The sequence below is a fragment of the Mytilus edulis genome, chromosome 7, assembly GCF_963676685.1.
Source record: "Mytilus edulis chromosome 7, xbMytEdul2.2, whole genome shotgun sequence".
Classification (NCBI taxonomy): Eukaryota; Metazoa; Mollusca; class Bivalvia; order Mytilida; family Mytilidae; genus Mytilus; species Mytilus edulis.
In genome coordinates, this window is record NC_092350.1 from 38836528 (window position 1) to 38859482 (window position 22955).

Genomic DNA, 22955 nt, shown 5'->3' on the forward strand with positions numbered 1-22955 from the left:
TTATAACCAAGCCTATCACATATGTTATACCTTATATACTAGTTTTTGCAAAACAAGAGACTATTTGTTCTAAGTCTATGCACTTTAATCCCCTAACCTATGGTCCATTGCATGATAAACCATCGCACTTTAACGTGAGACACCATCGTACTTTAGCGTAGACCATCGCACTTTAGCGTGACCATCGCACTTTAGAGTACCATCGCACTTTAGAGTCCTACATATATATGTAGGTACTACTGAAAAGTTAACAATTGGTATTATGATACCTTCTCTTTTGTCGTATTTGTTTTCTCAACCTACCATTATTGTCAATTTCCAGAAGTAAGTCAATATAAGAAACAGACTTAAGGATGTACATATGTGAGGTTTTGGAATAAGTGTCAAATGTTCGGATTCCTCTGTCCATGCGATACGAGGTAAAATATTTTGCCCCATACATGTAACACCTATTTCTCTTTTAACATAAGACTTAATAGCTCATAACAAGTCATTTGACAAAATTTAAGCAGATTCTTAATTTTCTTTCTTTTGATTTGAGACCCAAATAATACCAAATTGAATGCAAATATATAAGAAAAAAGTCAGAGTCAGCCTTTTCCCGCCATTTTTTATAAATCAAATATCTCATAAAGGAGATCAATTCTGTATTCTTGATTTATCTAATTTTACCTGAAATCACCTAAGTACATCCTTAACTGCATATTGTGTATCTGTTATTGCAAGTTTGATTGGGTAGGTTCCTTCAACATAGTCCCCTAGAACGTATTCACTCAAGTTGTATTGGATTGAACAGACTCTCAGTTAGATTTCTTGTCGACCTAATTCAAGACATGTTACAAATTAAAGCTGAATTTATTATTTATTACAGAGGACAACAGACCTGATATCATCAAATTATTTGATAAAAACATATTAAACAAGAATGTGTCCATAGAACACGGAAGCCCCACTCGCACTTTAAAATTTTCTATGTTTAGTGGACCGTGAAATTGGGGTTAAAAACTTATTTGGCATTACAATTAAAAAGATCATATCATAGGGAACATATTTACTAAGTGTCAAAGTAATTGGACTTCAACTTCATCAAAAACCACCTTAACCAAATCTTTAACCTGAAGCGGGACAGACGAACGAACGGACAAACAGACGGACCAACGTACAAACAGACGGACGAACGGACGCACAGACCAGAAAACATAATAAAAATGTACAACAAACGTAAACCTGACAGAAAAGAATTCGTAGTGGTGAAACTATTTCTGTATATACTACATGTAAAGACAACTAGGCGAAAAAAATATCTTAACAACTTTGAACCACTTGATAAAAATAAATAAATAATTTCAATTGTCAAAATAAATTTTTTGTTGTGGTAGTGGTAATCTAAAAAAAAATGAAACAAAAAAGAAAACCTTTTTCACCGTGTATATTCTAAGCTACGGAATGTGGAAAATCTATTTGTAACAAAATAAATACGGAAAATGTTATATTATGTCAAGAGATAGAATCCAGAAATAAGTTATGAGAGATAGCTCTTTTAGAAATAAACAGAAACTAGAGACTCACCTGCATTGTATAAGTTGAAAAGATATATTTAATGGTAAATACTTTCAATTTGTTCAACCTGAATCTAATAATACTTTTTGCGGAAACATTTGTTTTTTCCTCGGTACCACATGTAGACCTTTTGTATAGTTTTAATTATTCTCATATCACATAGACATTATAAAAAAAGTAAGAAAAAGACAAAAATCATTCCGCATTTGAAGACACAAATATTACCATAAAAAAAAATTTCCACATAAAGTCTGTATATAATATCTGCATCAAAATTAGCAAATTGCAGTAAAAAATGTCAGCGGTCTGTATTTGCGAACTTTTCGAAATTCTCCCATGCTTCTCTGAAGCATATATTTGAAAAAAGTGTATAGCTACCCATTACAGAAGTCAAGGGCAAAGTACTATACATGTCTGTTGACAGTGAAGTGCCACCTCCTTACACTCGAATATAAGAACGTTTCATACATTATAGCCGCGTTAATAGTGGGAGAAAACTGGTACACAAACTGTTAGTATATTATTCTCACTTTGGTTAATATGGGGAAATAAAAGGTTTCATTATGGTACATTTGAGTTTTCTTTTCGAATGTTTTCCACTGTGTAATTTTTAATCTTTGTGGATACGGAAGGAATGGAAAAAAACTTATCCTGGACAAATATAAATGTGAAAAAGTGTCTTAATCCGAATTGTTAGAAATTTTATAATTTTATCTGAAATATTAATCTCAGAAATTGAGATTTTAACCATAACAATGTTATGTAAATATAGACATTCAATACATCCTATATGAAATCCCTAAACGAGTTTTTGCTATACAGTGAAGTCTGCTTCACATTCCTGACTTACATCTAGAAATTGACAACTAGGGTCGTTTGAGAATAAACAATGTCAGCAAAAGAGAAGGTATCATATTCTCAATTGTGCACTTTACAGCAGCGTATGTATCTCCTAGTTAACGAGATATTCCCGAGCTTGCATTGCCTATCATGATTTCTTTGATTTAGGATTGCTGTTTACAACAAAAGCTATCAAACCAAGTTGTGAAGACGAAAGTAGCCTTTTGAAAAATTACGGACGCCATCACGAGTGGGTTGACCATTATAGAATATATGTTTCACAGATGACGACGGACTATTTCAATCGTCGTAGCCACAATTCCGTCCACTTTACCTGAAATGTGACCTACCGAATTAGCCGCCGGGGTTGTACCGACATGAGCGATATATCAGTGGCTCCGGTTTTGTTGTTGTGGTGTTCGTGTTTCTCAGTCTTAGTTTTTCTATAATTTAAATAGTTTACTGTTGTTTTTTGGTCGTTTTTTCTTTTTTCTTTTGTGGTGTTCTTTTTTGAAGAATGAATTTGAGTGTCCCTCTGTTATCGTTTAACTCTTTTTTAATTTGAAAATAAAAATCACAAGTTCAGACACAGAGCTATGTTAATGCAGTCTGTCGCATTCAGACCAGAAAATAACCCTCTTTCACCGACACGATATACGAATTATGTTTTTTTAAAAGGGTATATTATAAGAAAAAAATACTAAGTTGAAAATATGTTAAATATCAAAATAAAAATGAGAATTATGTGTAAACAGTGTCAGATTTTTTTTTATAGAAGTAAGTGTAATAGGAAACAGAGAAATAAACAACTTTAGTAACATTTAGGAATAGATTTTTTTTTAAATAGAAACAATTGTGAAGGAATCATTTCTATAAAAATTGAAACGGATACTGATGATGGATAAGATTTTTTAATACTCTTATTTAATATATTTTTCAACGTTAGAACTATTTTTTTAATTTAGAAAAGCATTTAACCACAGTCCGCCCTCTTTTCCTTGCATCTGGCATACAGAATTAGACGCAGGATACTATCACCGGTTTTGTATTGAAATAAGCGACAGGACGGTGGTCACACGTGCAGCAGAATTTGTACTCTTCTGAAGCACCTGATAACCCATATTTTGTTTGGTGAGGTTGGCGTTGCTCAGTCTGAATATTTCTATGTTGTGTGTAGTTTCTTTTATTTGCATTCTTGACGAATGAGCTTGAATTTTGGGGCCTTTTATAGCTGACTATGCGGTATTGTTGAAGGCCGTACGGTCACCTATAGTTGTTAATTTCGGTTATATTTTGGTCTCTTCTGGACAGTTGTTTCATTGGCAATCATACCACATCTTCTTTTTTATATTGAATGTCCATTTGGTTTCGTTTGCCGTTTTTGAATGGTTTAATAAAAATCATTAATTCATGATAAACAGCTCCACTTTTCACAGTATTATACAAAATTCTGTAAAAATCCTATAGCTATCTAAATAACATACCTTCGTGTGTTTTTAAGAAATGAAATGACCAATAAAATAGAGGAAGCCGGTTCTAGCACCATCTTATCTTTAATGGATGTTGTAGGTGTGGTTGTGCTAGTATTCGTGATCACAGCTTTGAGTGTTTCAATTCAGATAGTACTTATGTAATGAGTTATGTAGGGAACAATGCATGGCAAAATCCATATCACATGCCGTATCATCCCTTCAGGCCCGAGGGATGATATTGATCTAGGGTGATACAGCATGTTATACGGATTTTGTCATGTTTAATACGCTTTATCTTATATTTAGATATTAGAGTATATAGGAAATGCTTACTGAACCAAAGCATCTGGGTTACCTTCAGATTTATTTTTGACTTGTTTTTAACAGCTTTATCATATATATAGGAACTACTTAATTATTCATCTGAAGCATCTGGGTTAACTTGCAATTTTCGTCCTGTAGTGCATTTTTTATATAAATATTTTATTTATTGTATTTTGTTGTTGTTTATTTGTGTTTTGTTTTTCATCGCATTCTTTTTGTCCTACTTTGGTAATGTGGAACTATATAAAACACATTCTGAATTAAATCTATTAAATAAAAAAAAGTTACAATAAACCAGTAATTATATTGTAATAAGCAAAAGACTACTTTGAGACTGGTGAGTTATGTGTGCAACTTTGAAATATCAAAACTTATAAAGTTTAACCCTTTTGGTGCCCTTAGTTTTGTAAGATTTCATTTCGTGTGCCAGAAAATATGAAAGCTCGACGTCTAAAGTCACATGCCAATCAATGACGTCATTCACCATTATGACTGTTCTATTTTGGACCCATTGAAGAAAAATCTTTCTCTTATTTGTTGGCTATTTTCATATTTAAGAGTAGGGGTGCGATAAACGGTAGGCATCACCATGTGATACAGAGTGCGATAAAGGGGTGTGGTAAAGGGTCTGCATCAAAGTTGAACGATATGGATTAAACAGCAGGCTATTTATCAAATATTCAAAACTACTGTATTTACTACTAGATATTTGACTAACAGTAATATACAAACATCAAACAAAACTTCACAGTTCGATTTATTTATATCGGAAAAGGGTGAGTATTTCGTATTTACCCTGGTGAATTATTCAAATAAAAATAATTGGTAAGAAAACATCCTTAAGAAACGTGTTTCAAAAAAACATGTATGCACATATATTAATTTTGATAGTTATATAAAACGTTTAAGTTTTTTATTTATGGAATATATATTTGTGTCTAAAAGTAAATGAATTCGAAATCATTAAACGTTAAAGTGGAATTAAGGATTATTTTTTTAGCTTCAATAATTTTCTTTAATTTTAAAACCTTGACACACTGTACACGCTTCTGAGTTCAAAAATGACATAATAATAAATATATTGATAAAAATGTTGCGATTAAATCGACAAGAGATATGTAAATGCAGTCTCACGCAGTCAGACCATAAAATAGTTCTATTTCACAATGAAAATTTTATGAATAATTTTTGAAATGTCTATAATTAAATATCATAAAAAGCATTAAGTAAGTAATACGTTAAATATCAAAATAAGAAAGATACGGAAGCCCTGGAGTGCCATGCAAAATTAAAATTACAACTTGTGCTCACAAGTTACTATCTTGCGCGCACAAGTAACTATCTAGTGCGCACAAGTTGAAATTTTATTTTTGCATGGCACTCCAGGGCTTCCGTAGAAAGATAATTGTGTTGAAACTGTCAAAAAAACCATAATAATATAGTTGATATTAAATGGGTTAGAAGAAGGAAATAACTTAAGTAACATGTAGTAATAGAAGTCTTTTTAATTCGAAAATCACATCATAAATGTAAAAGAAATATCTTTATAAAAATAAAAGATACTGATGTTAGATAAGATTTTATACTATAATGGACGATTTTTCAACGTGTGTGGTATTTTTCAACTTTTAAAGCCATATTTTTAGGTCCGTTCGACCGTCCGTCTCTCCAGCCAAAACGACGTTTTAAATTACATTACTATAACTCTTTGAAGTTTTCAACCCTAGAAATTTTTTGTGACTTTGATCTAATAAATGAGCTGCGTCGGATGTATGGAAATATACCTTATAATGAAGTAAAGTCACGAAAAAATGATAATTTATCATGAAAGACAATACTACGAAAACAAAAAAAAATAACAACATTTAACTGAAAAACATTCTATATATCTTCAAAGAAATTTTTATCAGAAATTACTTGAAAGGTGTTTGAGAAGTTTAGTAAACAAGTCCTAAGTTCGCTTTTTAATTTATTTGGGCCTTTCAACTTTTATTGATATGAGTGTCCCTTATGAGTCTTTTGTGCACAATATTGTAAGTCTATAACAAGTTTATGGACGAATAAATGCGATACTTTAAGCAACTTGAAATGGTTAAATACTGTAGATTTGATGTCAATGACAATGTGAACCGCCTATTTTGAAATTCTCTAAAAGAAAAGAAGCATAAAATTTCAAAAAAATACAAAGTTACAAAAACAGTCGATTTTGGAAAAACGTTTTTCTTTCTTTAAATTTGATCATACGAAGAGGATGTTCAATCATTAATTAAAGTGAAACAGTGAAATACTAATTCGCTTTAAGCAGCCAGTATTGTTCGATATTGTTCATATAAGTCACCCCTTTTATTGGTTTTACCAAGTTTTATTGGTTGACCGTTATAGATAAAGGCAACAGTAGTATACCGCTGTTCAAAAGTCACAAATTGATTGAGAGAAAACAAATCCGGGTAAGCAGCCAGTATTGTTCGATATTGTTCATATAAGTCACCCCTTTTATTGGTTTTACCAAGTTTTATTGGTTGACCGTTATAGATAAAGGCAACAGTAGTATACCGCTGTTCAAAAGTCACAAATTGATTGAGAGAAAACAAATCCGGGTAACAAACTAAAACTGATTGAATCACGAACAAAACAACAGAAACACTGAAGTACAACAAAACACCAAAACGACAATGTAACACACAGAGAAACGAACTATTATAACAATTGCCATTTTCCTAACATGGTATAGAACATGTGTGTCACAGATAACAACGGATATGTACCATTCCTCTCGTCCTCTTTCCCTCGATTGTGACATCCCCGAATGAGACTTAACACCGAATTAGTACATACCATTAGCAACACGACGTAGTAAAAGAATTATATAGGATCTATAAGAGTATCTGATATTACCCTCGGTTTTATTTCGGATTCGTGTTGCTCAGTGTTTTTTTCCCCTGTAATGCTGGATTGACTGTGTTTATCTTTTGTTGTTTTTCGTTGGTTATTGGTTTTTGCCATGACACATATAACAGTATCTCAGCTACTTGATAATTTATAGTTCTTCTGATGTCTCCAGCGTTTTTCCAAATGAACGTATTGCTAATTCATCTCTTCCAGGAAAGTAACGGGCATGATACGGGTTATATGTTCATCTTATATTTTTTTGATGGTATAATACTAACCCCTAACGAAAGGGATTGTAATTGATATGCATATGACGAAGACATAATCTTTCAATCAGTTTAATTGGGGTCTGGAGCTGGCATTTCAGTAACTGCTAGTAGTCCTTTGTTCATTTATGTATCATTGTCCAGGGGCGGGTCCAGCCATTTCAAAAGGGGGGGGGGGGGGTCCTTTCCCAGGACAAAAAAGGGGGGGGGGGTTCCAACTACATGTCCCCATTCAAATGAATTTATCGTCCAAAAAAGGGGGGTTCCAAACCCCCGGACCCCCCTCTATGATCCGCGCCTGTTGTCATTTTGTTTAGTTTCTTTTGTTACCTATTCTGACATCGGGATCGGACTTCTTTTGAACTGAGTTTTACTGTGGGTATTATTGTGAATTTGTTTTTTTTCTACATTGGATACAGGTAAAAGGGAGGGTGAGATCTCAAAAAACGTGTTTAATCCGGCCGTATTTTTGCGCTTGTACCAAGTCAGGAGCATCTGGCCTTTGTTAGTCTTGAATGATTTACAATTTTAGTTTCTTGTGTATATTTCGGAGTTTAGTGTGACGTCCATTATCACTGAGCTGGTATACATTTTTGTTTAATCAACTATCAACCAAAAGCAAAAACACTCTTTGCAATCTTAGTTTAAACATATTTATTTATAGTGGATTGGGAAACAAGTTTTGCAACTTATATTAATCCCTTTCCACTTTGCGGGTGCGAGTGCTGCCTTGTAGCGGCATTAGCCTACTCTTTTTGAAATCTACAAGGGTGTATTTTACGTGCAATTAGTTGTATCTACTTTAGTCTTTCTAAAACATTCGGCTAATTTGGTCTGATATACATGTATGATATTATGTAAAGTAAGATATAACCTCTTATATAGTGGGGATAGATAAATTCTTCATTTAACGATTCCATTATCAAATAACTATATACAATGTACATATCGCAAAGTAGCTATATAGGCCAACCACTGCGATGGATGTCTAGATATTTAGAAGCCTATTAGAAAGGGAAAGATTGTTACATTGAGTATTTGAGCAGTCTTTGTAAAAGAGGAACGAATGATACCAGAGGGACAGTCAAACTCATAAATCGAAAATAAACTGACAACGCCATGGCTAAAAAAGAAAAGGACAAACTGACAAACAATAGTGACACAACATAGAAAACTAAAGAATAAACAACACAAACCCCACCAAAAACTAGGGGTGATCTCAGGTGCTCCGGAAGGGTATCCTGCTCCACATGTGGCACCCGTCGTGTTGCTTATGGGATAACAAATCCGGTAAATAGTCTAATTATGTATAGAATAATGAGTCACCGGCATATAAGAGAGAATAATTCAACGTCCATAGAGTATGCTAAACGATGAATTGCATTTCACGACTCCATTCCAAAAATATATGTCTCGCATGTCCCGCATGATCAAAAATACAATACTTCTCGCCAATGGTCTGTTGTACAGAAGAAGTTGAAAAACATCTTTCTTTAAGTAACGATTGCAGGTTTTAATAGATATAAATTTTACACAAAATATCGATGATTTGTGAGAACAACATACTTTTCAAGATACATGTCAAAAGGTTAGGGAAGCCTACTACTTACACAAAGATGAAAACATTATTAACATTCTTATTTATTAAACAAAACTAATATGATAATCTTCATGATAATACACAGATGTATAATATAATATACAAACAATAACGATATAACTAAGATGAAGTACAAATAACACTACTATGTTCTAGTTTGTAAACGAGGTATTTTTACATTTCATACTTGTCTTTGTTTGATTTACAACGTAGACACGCATGCCATATGCTTTCGCCTGATATTTGTATGAAAAATGTCAAAGTACTGCCACATAAAACGATGATACCTAAGAGCCAAAACCATCCACTTGGATCGGTTTCAACATATTGTCGCCATATTGTATTCCAAATCAGGGCGCCAGCATTTCCACCCGCACCGACTAATCCAGCCACTATACCTATTCGCTTTGTGGAAACATACGGGACAATCGCATATGTAGTTCCTTCTGTCATCTGTACGCAGGTACTGAACAGAACCATTACACCAATGGCAGAGGGAACACTGTTTATCTGGCTAAATACGATGAGCATGATGCCCTCACAAACTAAACAAGTAAAATGGGCAATAAGACGACCTGCTAGACTTAAATGTTTTCTCAAAACATCTGAATACACTCCACCAAGAGCTCTCGCAAAAAGATTCATCAGCCCAAACAAAGATGTAATTAAACTTGCCGTGTCTTGGTTCAAAATACTGCATGCGTTGTCATTTTCTTCTGGCATTTTAGTTGTCATGTTTGAAGAGTTAAAAAATGGGACATTACCTTGCTCACAATCGGCTTTTTTAAATCGGTATAATAGATATAGATTCATTACTGTGTTTACGGCAATCTCCACTCCAAAGCACATCCCATATTGCATCATAAGAATAACTACCGTTACAACTGTACAGCATCCATCGGATGTACATTTTCCGCCCTTCTGTGCGGAGTCTTCTGCTTTCTTTTCCGAAAGGTCTTTTGTTTTCTTTACATCAACTTGTGTTTCTTGTATAGCTGAAAACAGTAAAAAAAATATGTAATGTAACATAATTTTTTATTTGTATAAATGTCTTTAACATACAGTTTTGATGTAATTCATCATTGGACAGTAGAATGCTTCTGCTACATAAATATGGGCTGTTTTTGACAATACAATGCACATATATCGGGTACTAGCACCATTAAGTCATGCTAAATTACTGAAATCTTCACAATTCTAGCATTTTAGTTAAATTTTAGACAGTTTTCGTGTGAAACGAAAGTGGCCGCATTTAATTGTAATGAATAACTCGGTTGGTGCCACAATTGAAATTTAAACTGCTTCCCATTTCGGAGCATCCAAGATTTTTGTTAGGGTTCGTCTTAATTACTCTTTAGTTTTCTGTTTAGTGTTTTTTTGATTTTTTGGTTTGTCGTTTTCTTCGTTTTTCACTTTGTCCATTGTGCTGTCTATTCTTATCCCACAAAAGAAATTGTATTTCCCACTGAATATTTTCTTTCTTTTTTTAATTGAAAAATGCAAAGAACAGTACTGCGAAAAAAATATTTACAAAAGTCCAAGGTCAATTTTTAAACTATATCAACCAAACAATTAAACGGAAAACTGCAATCGTATTCTTAGTTTGGTACATACATTTCCCCAAGAAAAAAGTTTGAAATGTTACATAATTATAAGGCACGGTTAGATAGCTGGTAATCTATTTATATTATAACATATTTTGTTATGACCAACTACAATGTACCTTCCTTCTGTTTTTCATTGTATGGTAAGTCAGGTTGGAATCCTAAATTTGGGACGCCCTTTTCGTTTTTAACAATTTCATTTTTACTGATATCTATTGTTATTTCTGGTAGTTTTTTGTTCGACCAGTGACCTTGTGGGCAATCGTCTGTTGTGAATATAATTGAGAACCCTGTAAGAAAAAATAGAAAATAAAGTCAAATATATTATTATTATAAATAAAAAATCCAACAACTGTGTGTTGTATAGATATATGAATGCAATAAAATAAAATATTTTTATAATATGGACAGTTGATCGTCAACTATTTCAGTTCAATATGAATTTCGACCTGGTTAAATAAACCCATACCAAATATCATGAATGATTGCATGTAACTGTGCCCCTCTACTTGCCGATTTGTTTCTTTATTATTATGAGGCTGACTTCATGCAGGAACTTCTTAAGAAGAAAGATAAGAAGTTAGCAATATCCTTTAACTCTACTTTCCGCTATATAGATGATGTTCTTTCACTAAATAATTCAAAATTTGGTGACTATGTGGAACGCATCTATCCCATCGAACTAGAGAAAAAGGATACTACAGATACAGTTAAGTCGGCCTCATATCTTGACTTACATCTAAAATTGACAATGAGAGTCGGTTGAAAACAAAACTTTACGACAAAAGAGATGATTTCAGCTTTCCAATTGTGAACTTCCATTTCTAAGTAGCAACATTTCAGCAGCACCTGCATTTCTTGATAGAGGGTTGCTGCTCACAAGGAAGCTATTAAACCAAGAATTCCAAATGGTGAAGTCACTTCGTAAATTTTACGGACGCCATCACGAGTTGGTTGATCGTTATGGAATAACCGTTTCACAAATGATATCGGATATGTTCCTTACGTCGTAACTACAATCCCCTTCCCTTTCATGAATGTGACCTACCGAATTAGACTATTTACCGGATTTGTTATCACATAAGCAACACGACGGGTGCCACATGTGGAGCAGTATTTGCTTACCCTTCCAGAGCACCTGAGATCACCTTAGTTTTTGGTGGGGTTCGTGTTGGTTATTCTTTAGTTTTCTATGTTGTGTCATGTGTACTACTGTTTGTCTGTTTGTCTTTTTCGTTTTTTGCCATGGTGTTGTCAGTTTATTTTAGATTTATGAGTTTGACTGTCCCTTTGGTATCTTACATCCCTCTTTTATGCTGCACTGTCTTTTTATTTTCCGAAGTAATATAGATAATATGATGCATGGGGTTATAGGTTAATGTAATAGCAGCCCAACAACGATAATCTCCCAGTCATGTATATAAGTGTATATCTACCTAAAATTACACAGATAACAGCAGGAATCACAACTGCCAGTTTCCATGCAAGAAATGCATCTGTTCCTAAAGCTTTCATTAACTGAAACAATCCGGGCATTAGTAAGAATGTAAAGCCACCACCAAGATTACCCCATCCACCAACTATCGCGTTTGCCGTACCAACAATCTTGGGACTAAACATGGCGCTTGTCCAAAACTGACAAGGTACAAATGTTCCTCCAAGAACCCCAATAAAAAGCCGCAGGACGATTAGATCTGTTCCATCTTTGATTAACCCCGATAGTGCCATAGGAACTGCTCCAGTCATAAGTAAACCTGCCATAGTTCTTCTTGGTCCAAATCTATCACAAAGAGGTCCGATTATAACACGTACAGCTATAGTGGCAGCTACGCTTGCTATACCGGAGTTAGCCAAGTCTAGTTTCGATAAATGAAGCTCTTTCCTGATTGTGGGAAGCAAAGGTTGGATACCAAACCATGATGTGAAAGCCATAAAGAAACAAAACCATGATGAATGGAAACTCCTCATGTGCGGACGAGCAACGCTAAATAATGCAAACTGCTTTGCTTTTCCAAATTCATCTACATGTATTTCTTTGGCGTGGATCTTTTTAAGGATTTTGATACATTGCGACATTTTTTAACTTGACAATCTGAAAAAGATATATACCTCTTGAATTATAAACGTCATGTATATATAATGTTATTTGGGTTTGCACTTGAGGATTTTGGTATCTTGAATTCATGCAAGCCTCAATATATTTGTAGAACTCGGAGGTTCGATGGGGACGCTGAAGTGCGATGGTCACGCTGGAGTGCGATGGTCCACGCCGAAGTACAATGGTCCTTTCGCTGAAGTGCGATGGTTTTGTGTATGACGTTTGAATAATATGACGTTTTCAAAATACAACATGGATTTGCAGGCAGGAGAATAGGGATTTGTAGATGAAGGTTTCATGCTAACAAAGAAAAGTAAGGAAATAAGAAAGAAACAATTCAAGTTCCGAACAGTTTTAAGCATTACATGTTGAGGTTATAAAAATATGTTAAAACATTTTAGGCAGCAAAGCGGCTGAAAGATGAACTTGGTCACCAAATGGGCTAACCAGTATTCTGAATTATGCCGCAGACTTTTTGTACGATAAATACAGTATACTAATTTAAATATTAATCTTAATTTATCTTACGGTAAGCGTCACATGATTTTATGTGGGCAAGTTAAAAATTAAAAAAAATATGATAGTTTTAGCAATGTTTCAATGATTTTGCTATATCAAGTTCATATAATGTTGTTTTATCCCCGAGATATATTTGTTTTGTTTTGAAAGAACACCGTCGCCCTTGTTTTTTTTATGGTTTCAGTCTAAAACATGTCAGACAGAAATTAACCTGACTAAATCCTACGTGTACTTCCCAATTTATCATCCTCATCTTTGTTTTTCGTGAAATAATTAACAAGCTTCGCTATCAGTAAAGCATAAATTTACTTGTCGGTATTTTTACTTCGTGGATACTGTTCCGACATTCAAGGTACACCATGTATTATATATAAATTGAAGAAGAATGTGAGCAATTACTAAGTTTTATCATAATATTTAAGTAAATGAGATGGACACTTCTTAGTACTATTATAAAGACCTACACGCTGAATCTTTTTTTTTTATTTCTCCTTTGAACACCTTATTCCATACTCTTGCGTGCTAACAGAATAATTGGAGACTTGGAAAATTAGATTAAAACAAAAATTAAAGTCTTTGGTTTGATCTAAACAGAAGTTAAAACATCTTCCAAATAAGACGTTAGCAGCCAATTTTTAATGGTGTTATTTTATTACAAAAGCCCATGTGCATTTTGATTTTACTCAAAGTCTTAAGTTGGCCATCGCACTACAGCGTAACCACCATCGCACTTCAGCGTAAATATCAACAAGTTAACGTCACAATGTTACCATCGCACTTCAGCGTGTTAATCATCGCACTTCAGCGTAGACCATCGCACTTCAACGTGACCATCGCGGTTCGGAGTACCATTGCGGTTCCGAGTCCTACATATTAAACACATATACTATCACATTCGACGTATAATGTTTTATTTTGGTAATTTAAATACAATAGTAAAGATTACAATAAAGTGTTGTGTCATTTTAAGATACCCCTAATTTGACAAGGGGGGTTTCTATTGACATAAACTGACATTCCGTACTCATTATTTTGAATCGAGACCAACCAGTTTTTGCTCTTTCTTCTTATTGCAAGTGAAAAACTAAGAAACAAAAGGAAGTTGTTGCAAGACTTTTATGAATAGAAAACACATATTCTAAGGATTGCGTTTAAATTTGATGTGAGGCCAATTTTATCTGAATTTACTACCTATCAGGACCATTTTTGTTATTCGCAGTGTCATATATTCATGTGTGGACATTAAGTTTCTGACTACAATGGGTCAAATTATTAACATTTTACCAAATATAAATTGCCCCAATAACATAGATTTGTATATATTTTGACAAAAAGGTAGATATCCTTCCTTATAACAAAATTTAATTAGATGAATATTCGTTACCTTAATCAAGCTTCTATCATATGATATGTAATTCAGATACAAATGAAACAATGTTGATTGATGATATCCATCAATCGATTTCTTACTTTTGAACACCGGTTTACTACTGTTGCATTTATTTAACATTCGATTTGAATATCATATAGATGCTATTAATATATGTTAACTCATTGTAAAATCATTTTGTAATATCAATTATACAATATGTCAAGCTCTTAATCTTTCCGAGTCACTAAAAGTTGTTACAAAATTAGAAATCAAAGTTCGTCCATTTAGAATACAAAATTCGCAAAATAATGACTTACTAAAATAATGACTTTCTAAAAATTGTTTGCTATACGATTTGAATGCAGTAGCTGGATTAAAGGAGAAAATGGGTATTTCGGTTGTATTAGGTCAGGTTTACCCAGTGCTATATAAAAGAGGGACGAAAGATACCAAAGAGACGGTCAAACTCATAAATCTAAAACAAACTGACAACGCCATGGCTAAAAATGAAAAAGACAAACAGAAAAACAATAGCAAACATGACACAACATAGAAAACTAAAGAATAAACAACACGAACCCCACCAAAAACTAGGGGTGATCTCAGGTGCTCTGGAAGGGTAAGCAGATCCTGCTCCACATGTGGCACCCGTCGTGTTGCTTATGTGATTACAAATCCGGTAAATAGTCTAATTCGGTAGGTCACATTCATGAAAGGGAAGGGGATTGTAGTTACGACGTAAGGAACATATCCGATATCATTTGTGAAACGGTTATTCCAAAATTATCAACCAACTCGTGATGGCGTCCGTAACATTTACGAAGGGATGATTTCAACTTTACCATTTGGAACTCTTGGTTTAATATCTTCCTTGTGAGCAGCAACCCTTTATCAAGAAAATCATGATAGGAAATGCAAGCACGGGAATATCGTATCAATTGGGAGATATATACCCCGTATGCAGGTGCTGCTGGATTGTTGCTACTTAGAAATGGAAAGTTCACAATTGGAAAGCTGAAATCATCTCTTTTATCGTAAAGTTTTGTTTTCAACCGACCCTCATTGTCAATTTCTAGATGTAAGTCAAGATATGAGGCCGACTTAACTGTATCTGTAGTGAAAGAACATCATCTATATAGCGGAAAGTAGAGTTAAAGGATATTGCTAACTTCTTATATTATGCTATCATTCGGTGGCATAGGAGTAGACATTTAAATAAGGGGACATACTTCTAAAAGTGACAAAAACAACAACAAAAACATCAACATGCAACTAAACAACAAAACAACAAAACAAACAAAAACCCAAATACCCAAATACCCAAAACAGACGAAAAACACTTCTTCTAAAGTCTTATAGTAAGACTATTTTTTTAGCACTATATTTGTTTTGCTAAAGGGGAAAAGAGAGGGGGGATTGACAAAGATTGTAATTTGAATAAAAATGTGTTCCGATGTCATATAAAATTTCTTTATGTCGAATTCCATTTCAAAATATATAAAAAAAAAAAATCCAATACAAGGTCACATTCGTTGTTATAATATTGAAAGCTGTCTTTACATTAAGCTTCAATATATATGGTGCAAGATACTTTTCGATGTTAGATATGAGAAAATAAATGTCTCTTTTGATGTTTAAAAAAAAATCTCTCCACAGTAAATATGGTCACTGGTGATATGGTCGGTATGTGGGCTTTTTCAATGTTATATAGGAAAATTATAACCAATGCAAAAACGATGGTTAGATACGTTGTCAGTTGATTTTCGACTTATCAGTTTAAATGTCCCTTAGATATCATCCACCTCTCTATTATATCTAGTATTAAATGCAATTTTATTAAATCATCTTCTTTTCGACACATTTTATTGCGCAATATTCAAAAGATTAAAGATTACGATCGTAATTTTATATAATGTCACACAAGTTTTAAAAATGCAAAAAAAAAACCAAATCTAACACGAAAATAAATAGGACTTCTTAAGACTTTTTGGCAATGCATACGTCATTTCACAACTGTATGCAGATCAATACCTAACATCGCATGGGTAAATATATTTAGTCCACCCCTATTTTTACTAAGTATACGCTGATTTAAATGTCAGATGGTAATTTTTGACAAATCAGTTGATTTAATTTTTACCTCAATCTGAATATAACTTTTTAATAAAAAATCTAAAAATACTGTACATAACGGTTGAATTGAATAGAACTGATAACATTATGACATAAGGCCATGCATCGGAATTGTATTATAAAATTAACATGAGTGCACCTAATTTACAAGATAAGGGATGTGCTACATTAAACGAAATTCAATTACCTATTGTGCAACTATGTATGCAGAACATCCATACTTTAATATTTACATATAAAACTCGCAACCTTAAAGAAAGGGTCAATTCATACCGTAAAGCTATTAATTTAATGACTTGCTTCACATGCATTTTTCTTTTATATGAGTGCATTAATCTGACACTTGACTTATTCATTAATTTAATTTAATTGCTGACTGTGTGGGATAACTAACTTTACGAATTTCCAAATAACTAGTGCTTAAGGGCATATTAGCAATGTGAAAAAAACCTCTTTCCCCTTCATTCGGTGCTAAAACTATTTCTCAAAGGCCGTTTTATATAATTATATTTCAAGTCTTAGGCCAAATTGTAAAATATCGTAATTTGAACGTACACTTTATAAATTAATATGTTGGAGTTAATGTTGCTTGATTGAGACGGCAAGGTCTGACTTATTTTTATGTTGAGTCTATTAATTTTCACTGTTATTAATAAATGTTAGATAAGTCATACACATCTAATCTTGAATTTCATCAAAATTCTTTCTTAATTTTGGGAAATCGTTTAAAAATTCAAATTTGACGTCACTTTGTACTTTGTGCGTTGAACTGGCTTTGGCTAACACGGCTGTGTATTTTTATAATATATCCGTTTTTATTCTGTAGCTTGTCACCACTTCAGTTTAATTATTTATATCTATTATATAGTCATTTTATAAAATTTACTCCGTGCAAAAGTATGAATTATTCTAAATAATAAGGATGTTCTTATCCCAGGCGGATATCCATGGCCGTATTGGTCACAACTTTTTTTAGCTTTTGGTCCTCGGTAATCTTCAACTTTGTACTTGTTTTGGCTTTAAACTTTTTTTCATCTGAGCGTCGCTGGTAAGTCTTGTGTAGACGTGGCGTGCGTCTAACGTATTAAATTTTTAACCTGATACGTTTTGTTGGCTATTATTCGTTTGTTTCTCTGTCCTTTATTTTCTCCCATTTATTTGTATTGTAGTCCTGACATGTAATGTTATCATTTTAATGTTATAATTAACATTGCCAAGTTAGAAAGATTACCATTGTTATATTATAGTTCGTTTCTGTATGTGTTACATTTTAATGTTGTGTTTCTGTTGTGTCGTAGTTCTCTTACATTTGACACGTTTCCCTCAGTTTTTGTTTGCAACCCGGATTTGTTTTTTCTCTATCGATTTATGAATATCGAACAGCGATATACTACTGTTGCCTTTATTTAGCTTGTAATGTTATAGGAACATCACGACAGATGCCACTGAGGAAGCACGGCTGTGAATTGGTCATTCACAAATAATACACGCACTATGTAGATGAGTGTCTTGTTTCTTATCTGTCAGCTTTTTTATCATTTTTTGAATTTATTTATGGTGTTATCATTCATTTTTCTGTTTTTGTAATTGCCCCTTAGTATCCTTTACATTTTCCAAAACTAATTAGTCCGATAAAACATAATAAATGTAAAATAAAGGCAACAGTAGTATACCGCTGTTCAAACTCATAAATCCATGGACAAAAAACTAAATCGGGGTAACAAACTAAAACTGAGGGAAACGCATTAAATATAAGAGGAGAACAACGACACAACACTACAATGTAACGCACACAGAAACGGACCAAACATCAGACAAAATCCCACGAGAATGAGATGAGATGATTAAAGCTAATAAGGTTTAAAAACAGGTTGTTGGTATTCATATAGCCACCAATTATGGTTATTTAATTGCAGACTTATTGACAATCATACCACATCTTCTTTTATTTTTTTATTTTTCATATACTTTTATGAATTTCACTTTATGGCTAAACTCAATAAGACTCCGTCTAAATTTCATAACCCTTACCGTTAACGTGATCATATTTTTCTATTAATAATCAAGACTTTAAACGTACTTTATATAATTCCCATTTTAACAGCAATATTTGTGCTTTTCTAGATTTACATATTTCAGTTTCACGGTAAAATGGATAATTTTTTCTTTTCCTCTTGTTGATTTTTTTTTGAACGGTAACGTTTCTTTGGCACCGTCTATCCCAACTTGTTCGCTATGCTCGTATTTAAAGATCAATAAGCGTTATCTATGTATTACTTGTAAATGACTTATTCAGGGATAACCACATCTTACTCAAAACATTTTCCAAATTCTTCCATAAATACAAAGATTTGGCTGTTCCTGTAGACAATTTGTTTCAATCGGATTCCGTTTGAATTTCTCAATAGAAATGTTTTATATGATTCATGTCGTGTCCTTTCATAGCCGAATATAAGGTATTGGTTTTTCTCATTGTCGAAGGCCGTACGATTCCCATAATTGCTTACATTCACTTTATTTGAACTTAGTTGATAGTTGTCTCAATGGCAATCATACCACATATCCTTATTTTCATGTTCCCTGGCGATAATTCCATTTTCTTGTAGTACAGACTACTTTTTATTACTCGGAATAGATTTTTTAAGAGAATATTTTCCTATTTTGAAGAGAGAAACAAGAATGAACAGTTTAGGAACAGTCTCCTTTACGTAAAGTTATTTGAGAAAGTATTTGATTCATACTTTAGTTTTCTTGTTGTTGTGCAAATGAATAATGAATATTTAGTGAACCGGTATTTAGTGAGGCGAAAATAGAATATATGTAATTTTTCACTTTTGAATGCTTCAGAGACATATAAGGACGATCATGCATTTAACATGTGCATTTTGTTTTCAGGTCAATGAACGTTAAGGTTTAAACCGAAACACTTCATGGGACCTTTTTGTACATTATTCTATAATTTTGTATTTATAAGCAACAAACCAGAAGTGATAATAATATAAAATAAGATAGAACGTAAAGGCAGCGAGTGATATTTGTAATATGAAGTATTTATGATATCATTTTTTTACACTAAAAAAATACAAAAAAAAACAAAAAAAACCCAGTTAATTAACACAATATAAGTTGGTAAATCTAGAAAAGCGCTCATGCAATTTATAACTTATTGTTCATCAACATATATCATCATTTTTCAATTCAAGTACTAGAAGATGGAATGGAAGTACTGGAATACTTAATGTCATTTTCGAGTGTCGGAAAAACTTGACAACAATAACTAAAACAGCTTCCCATGAGATTTACTTTGTTCAATATATCGTTTTAGTAAACCGATTTTCTATAAAACTAATAGCTTTCGATAATAAGCAAGATTATATTAGATTTAAAAGATATATGCAATGAAAGTTCGAAGTAAGGTAATTCTGATGTCTTTACTCCAATGTTTAACAGAGTTGAAGAAATTTGACTTTGGTCAAAATGGAATAGAGAATGGAAGAGGGAAATGTGTCAACGAAACAAGTCACAACAACATGACAAAAAAGCATAAAACAAGTACGTGTTGTCAATTTCAGAATTGTTAGATGTAAATAAATAATATATAACAAAAACGACATGAGAATTTATTAAAAAAAAAAACTCCCATCTGAAGGTGTTGGATATGTTTTTCAAAGATAGAACTTGTTTATCATAATAGTTATCAAAGGTACAAGGATTACAATTTAGTACGCCATACGCGCGTTTCGTCTACATACGACTCATCACTGGCGTTCATATCAAAATAGCTATAAAGCCAAACAAGTACAAAGTTGAAGAGCATCGAGGATCCAAAATTCCAAAAAGTTGTGTCAAATACGGCTCATGTAATCTATGCCTGGGATAAGAAAATCCTTAGTTTTTAGAAAAATGCAAAGTTTTGTAAACAGGAATTTGATAGAAATGACCACATCATTGATATTCATGTCAACACCGAAATGTTGACTACTGGGCTGGTGATACCGTCGGGGACGAAACGTCCACAAGCAGTGGCATCGACCCAGTGGTGTAAATAGTTATCAAAGGTACAAGGATTATGATTTAGTACGCCAGACGTTTGGTCTACATAAGACTCATCAGTGACGCTCATATCAAAATATTTATAAAGCCAAACAAGTACAAAGTTGAAGAGCATTGAGGATCCAAAATTCCACAAAGTTGTGCCAAATACGACGTTTAATTTGTTTAAGTTTTTTTTAATTTATATGTGCATGATGTGTTTCCTATCTGTCTATATGAGAGAGAAAAAAATAAAGGTGAACAAACAGCTTTGATGATTTGAATTCTTTCGTAAAAATGAGAAAATAGTCTGGTACGACGAGAGAAGCTGAATCAAAAAAGTAAATTGTGCTTTCAATTGTTTAAAAAAAAAATAATGAAGAAGAGTGCTTAGCTTCTTGAGTGTTAGAGTATTTGCATATATTTGCCTCCACCTTTTGTTTCTTGAGTTTTCCTGATCAAGGTAAATTCAGAAAGAACAATTTCGAACGCACAAATAATCTTAATTTTGGCTTTTAGATATGTCGACTTGTATCTCAATCTGCACTTGTTTAAATTAACCCAGATAATAAAATACGATGTATCTGTGTCTGTAACTATTCGTTATTATGTTTATAAACTATGTTTAAAAAATGCTGTAACAAGGCACTGCTTAGATTACCATTGCTTGTTGTGTTTCATCTTGATGATTTAGTGTCCATACAAAGAAGTAGGTCCGGTAAGGACCGATTTTGGCCTCAAATTTCAGGTTCATCTGACAAAAGATTTTGACTACTTTTTAAACACTTAAGTGTCTTTTTCATTTGAATCAATTAGTTTATGTGAACAATTTGAACTGATTTATTGATTAAAAACGATCCGATTGAAGCTCAAATATGAAAAATCAACCAAATATGCCGAAAAATGGCACTTTTCAGATGGTTTTTGTCAAAAATGAAAGTGGCCGCATCCGTGTTCTTCCTCAAACTTTATATATGTTATGTATTATCATAAAATACGACTTTCATTTCAATATTAAGGATGAACACAAATGCGGCCACTTTCGTTTTACACGAAAACCGTCTAAAATTTAACTAAAATGCTAGAATTGTGAATATTTCAGTAATTAAGCATGACTTTAAGGTGCTAGTACCCGATACATGTTCATTGTATAGTCAAAAATAGGTATATATACGTAGCAGAAACATTCTACTGTTTAATGAATAACTAAAAGTTTACATTTTATCAACTTTGTAAAACTGCTATATTTTGGGGCCAAAATGGGCTCTTACTGAACCTACTCCTTTATTAAATTATATCTAGCGGTCCTACATGTACGATCGAAAAATAAAAACGAGAACTCAAAATAAAACAAAAACAAAATCAGACATCAGTTAAAATAAAGTATGAATATATATACATAAAATAACTGAGAAAACTAAATTAATAAGCAAAGGAGAAAAACATTAAAAAAAACTGAAATAGAGATTATAATAAACACAAAAGGAAAACTTAAATAAATTTATTTTTCCTTTAATAGTATCATTCTCAACCGTAATAACTTTTTTTTGGAAAAAACGAATCTAACATATCAATAAGCTATTAAGATTTCATTAGAGCTCTCTACATTTCATGACTTATTATTGCTATAAGCGAATGATAAAAACTTACGTTATCTTAGTATTTCTCGTTCAAATTCGACTTCCAAAGTAAAGAAACGGCAAAAGATTCAAAACTTTATATTGCCTTTTTCAAAAGTATTTCTGTCATAGGAAATGTCAACCAATCATGATGCTCTTCACTCAGATCTTATTTTATTAAGTAATAATTTAATTGACGACTTCCCATATGTCGATCAATGGAGCATAATATTTACCTTACTTAGGATGATACAGGAATCAAAAAACTCATTGTTACCTTTAGAGAAGGACAACAAGTTATACCACGAAGCGACCTTATCCTGCTTTTTGCTTGCACAAATGTTACCGATACACTGATTTTAACTAGGGATGTCGAGTACTCGAGTACTCGAGTTTCGCTAAGTAGTACGAAGTATAGATTTCTAAAAGGATGCTCGTTCAATCGGTTTCTTGTTAGAATGATGTTGCTTTCTTAAGTTTATATACAAAACTTTTTTTTTTTAATAATTGCGCCACCCAGGAAATTATCGTTCTTAAATCAAAATTAATAAAAATGCTCGACAAGTACAATGTATTTCAAATTGACACATTATGTTTGGAAAAGCTTGGTCATGAAATATAAATGAA

At 32.8% G+C, this 22955-nt stretch overlaps 1 protein-coding gene across 2 annotated transcripts in view; it reads right to left on the minus strand.

Annotated features, from left to right (window-relative positions):
• Positions 1 to 8974: 8974 nt before the first annotated feature.
• The window catches only part of LOC139482870 (uncharacterized), a 44691-nt gene continuing 30710 nt past the window's right edge, over positions 8975 to 22955 (minus strand). Inside the window, exons 1-4 of one of the 2 annotated variants that reach the window (XM_071266901.1) lie at positions 22360 to 22484; positions 11992 to 12647; positions 10675 to 10845; positions 8975 to 9946 (exon numbers count right to left, since the gene is read on the minus strand). In XM_071266901.1, the coding sequence (XP_071123002.1) occupies positions 9126 to 9946; positions 10675 to 10845; positions 11992 to 12631 (1632 nt within the window). In that variant the 5' untranslated portion in view covers positions 12632 to 12647; positions 22360 to 22484 and the 3' untranslated portion in view covers positions 8975 to 9125. Of the gene's footprint in view, positions 9947 to 10674; positions 10846 to 11991; positions 12648 to 22359; positions 22485 to 22955 lie in introns of those variants that run through there. The other variant, XM_071266902.1, reaches the window with a different exon arrangement.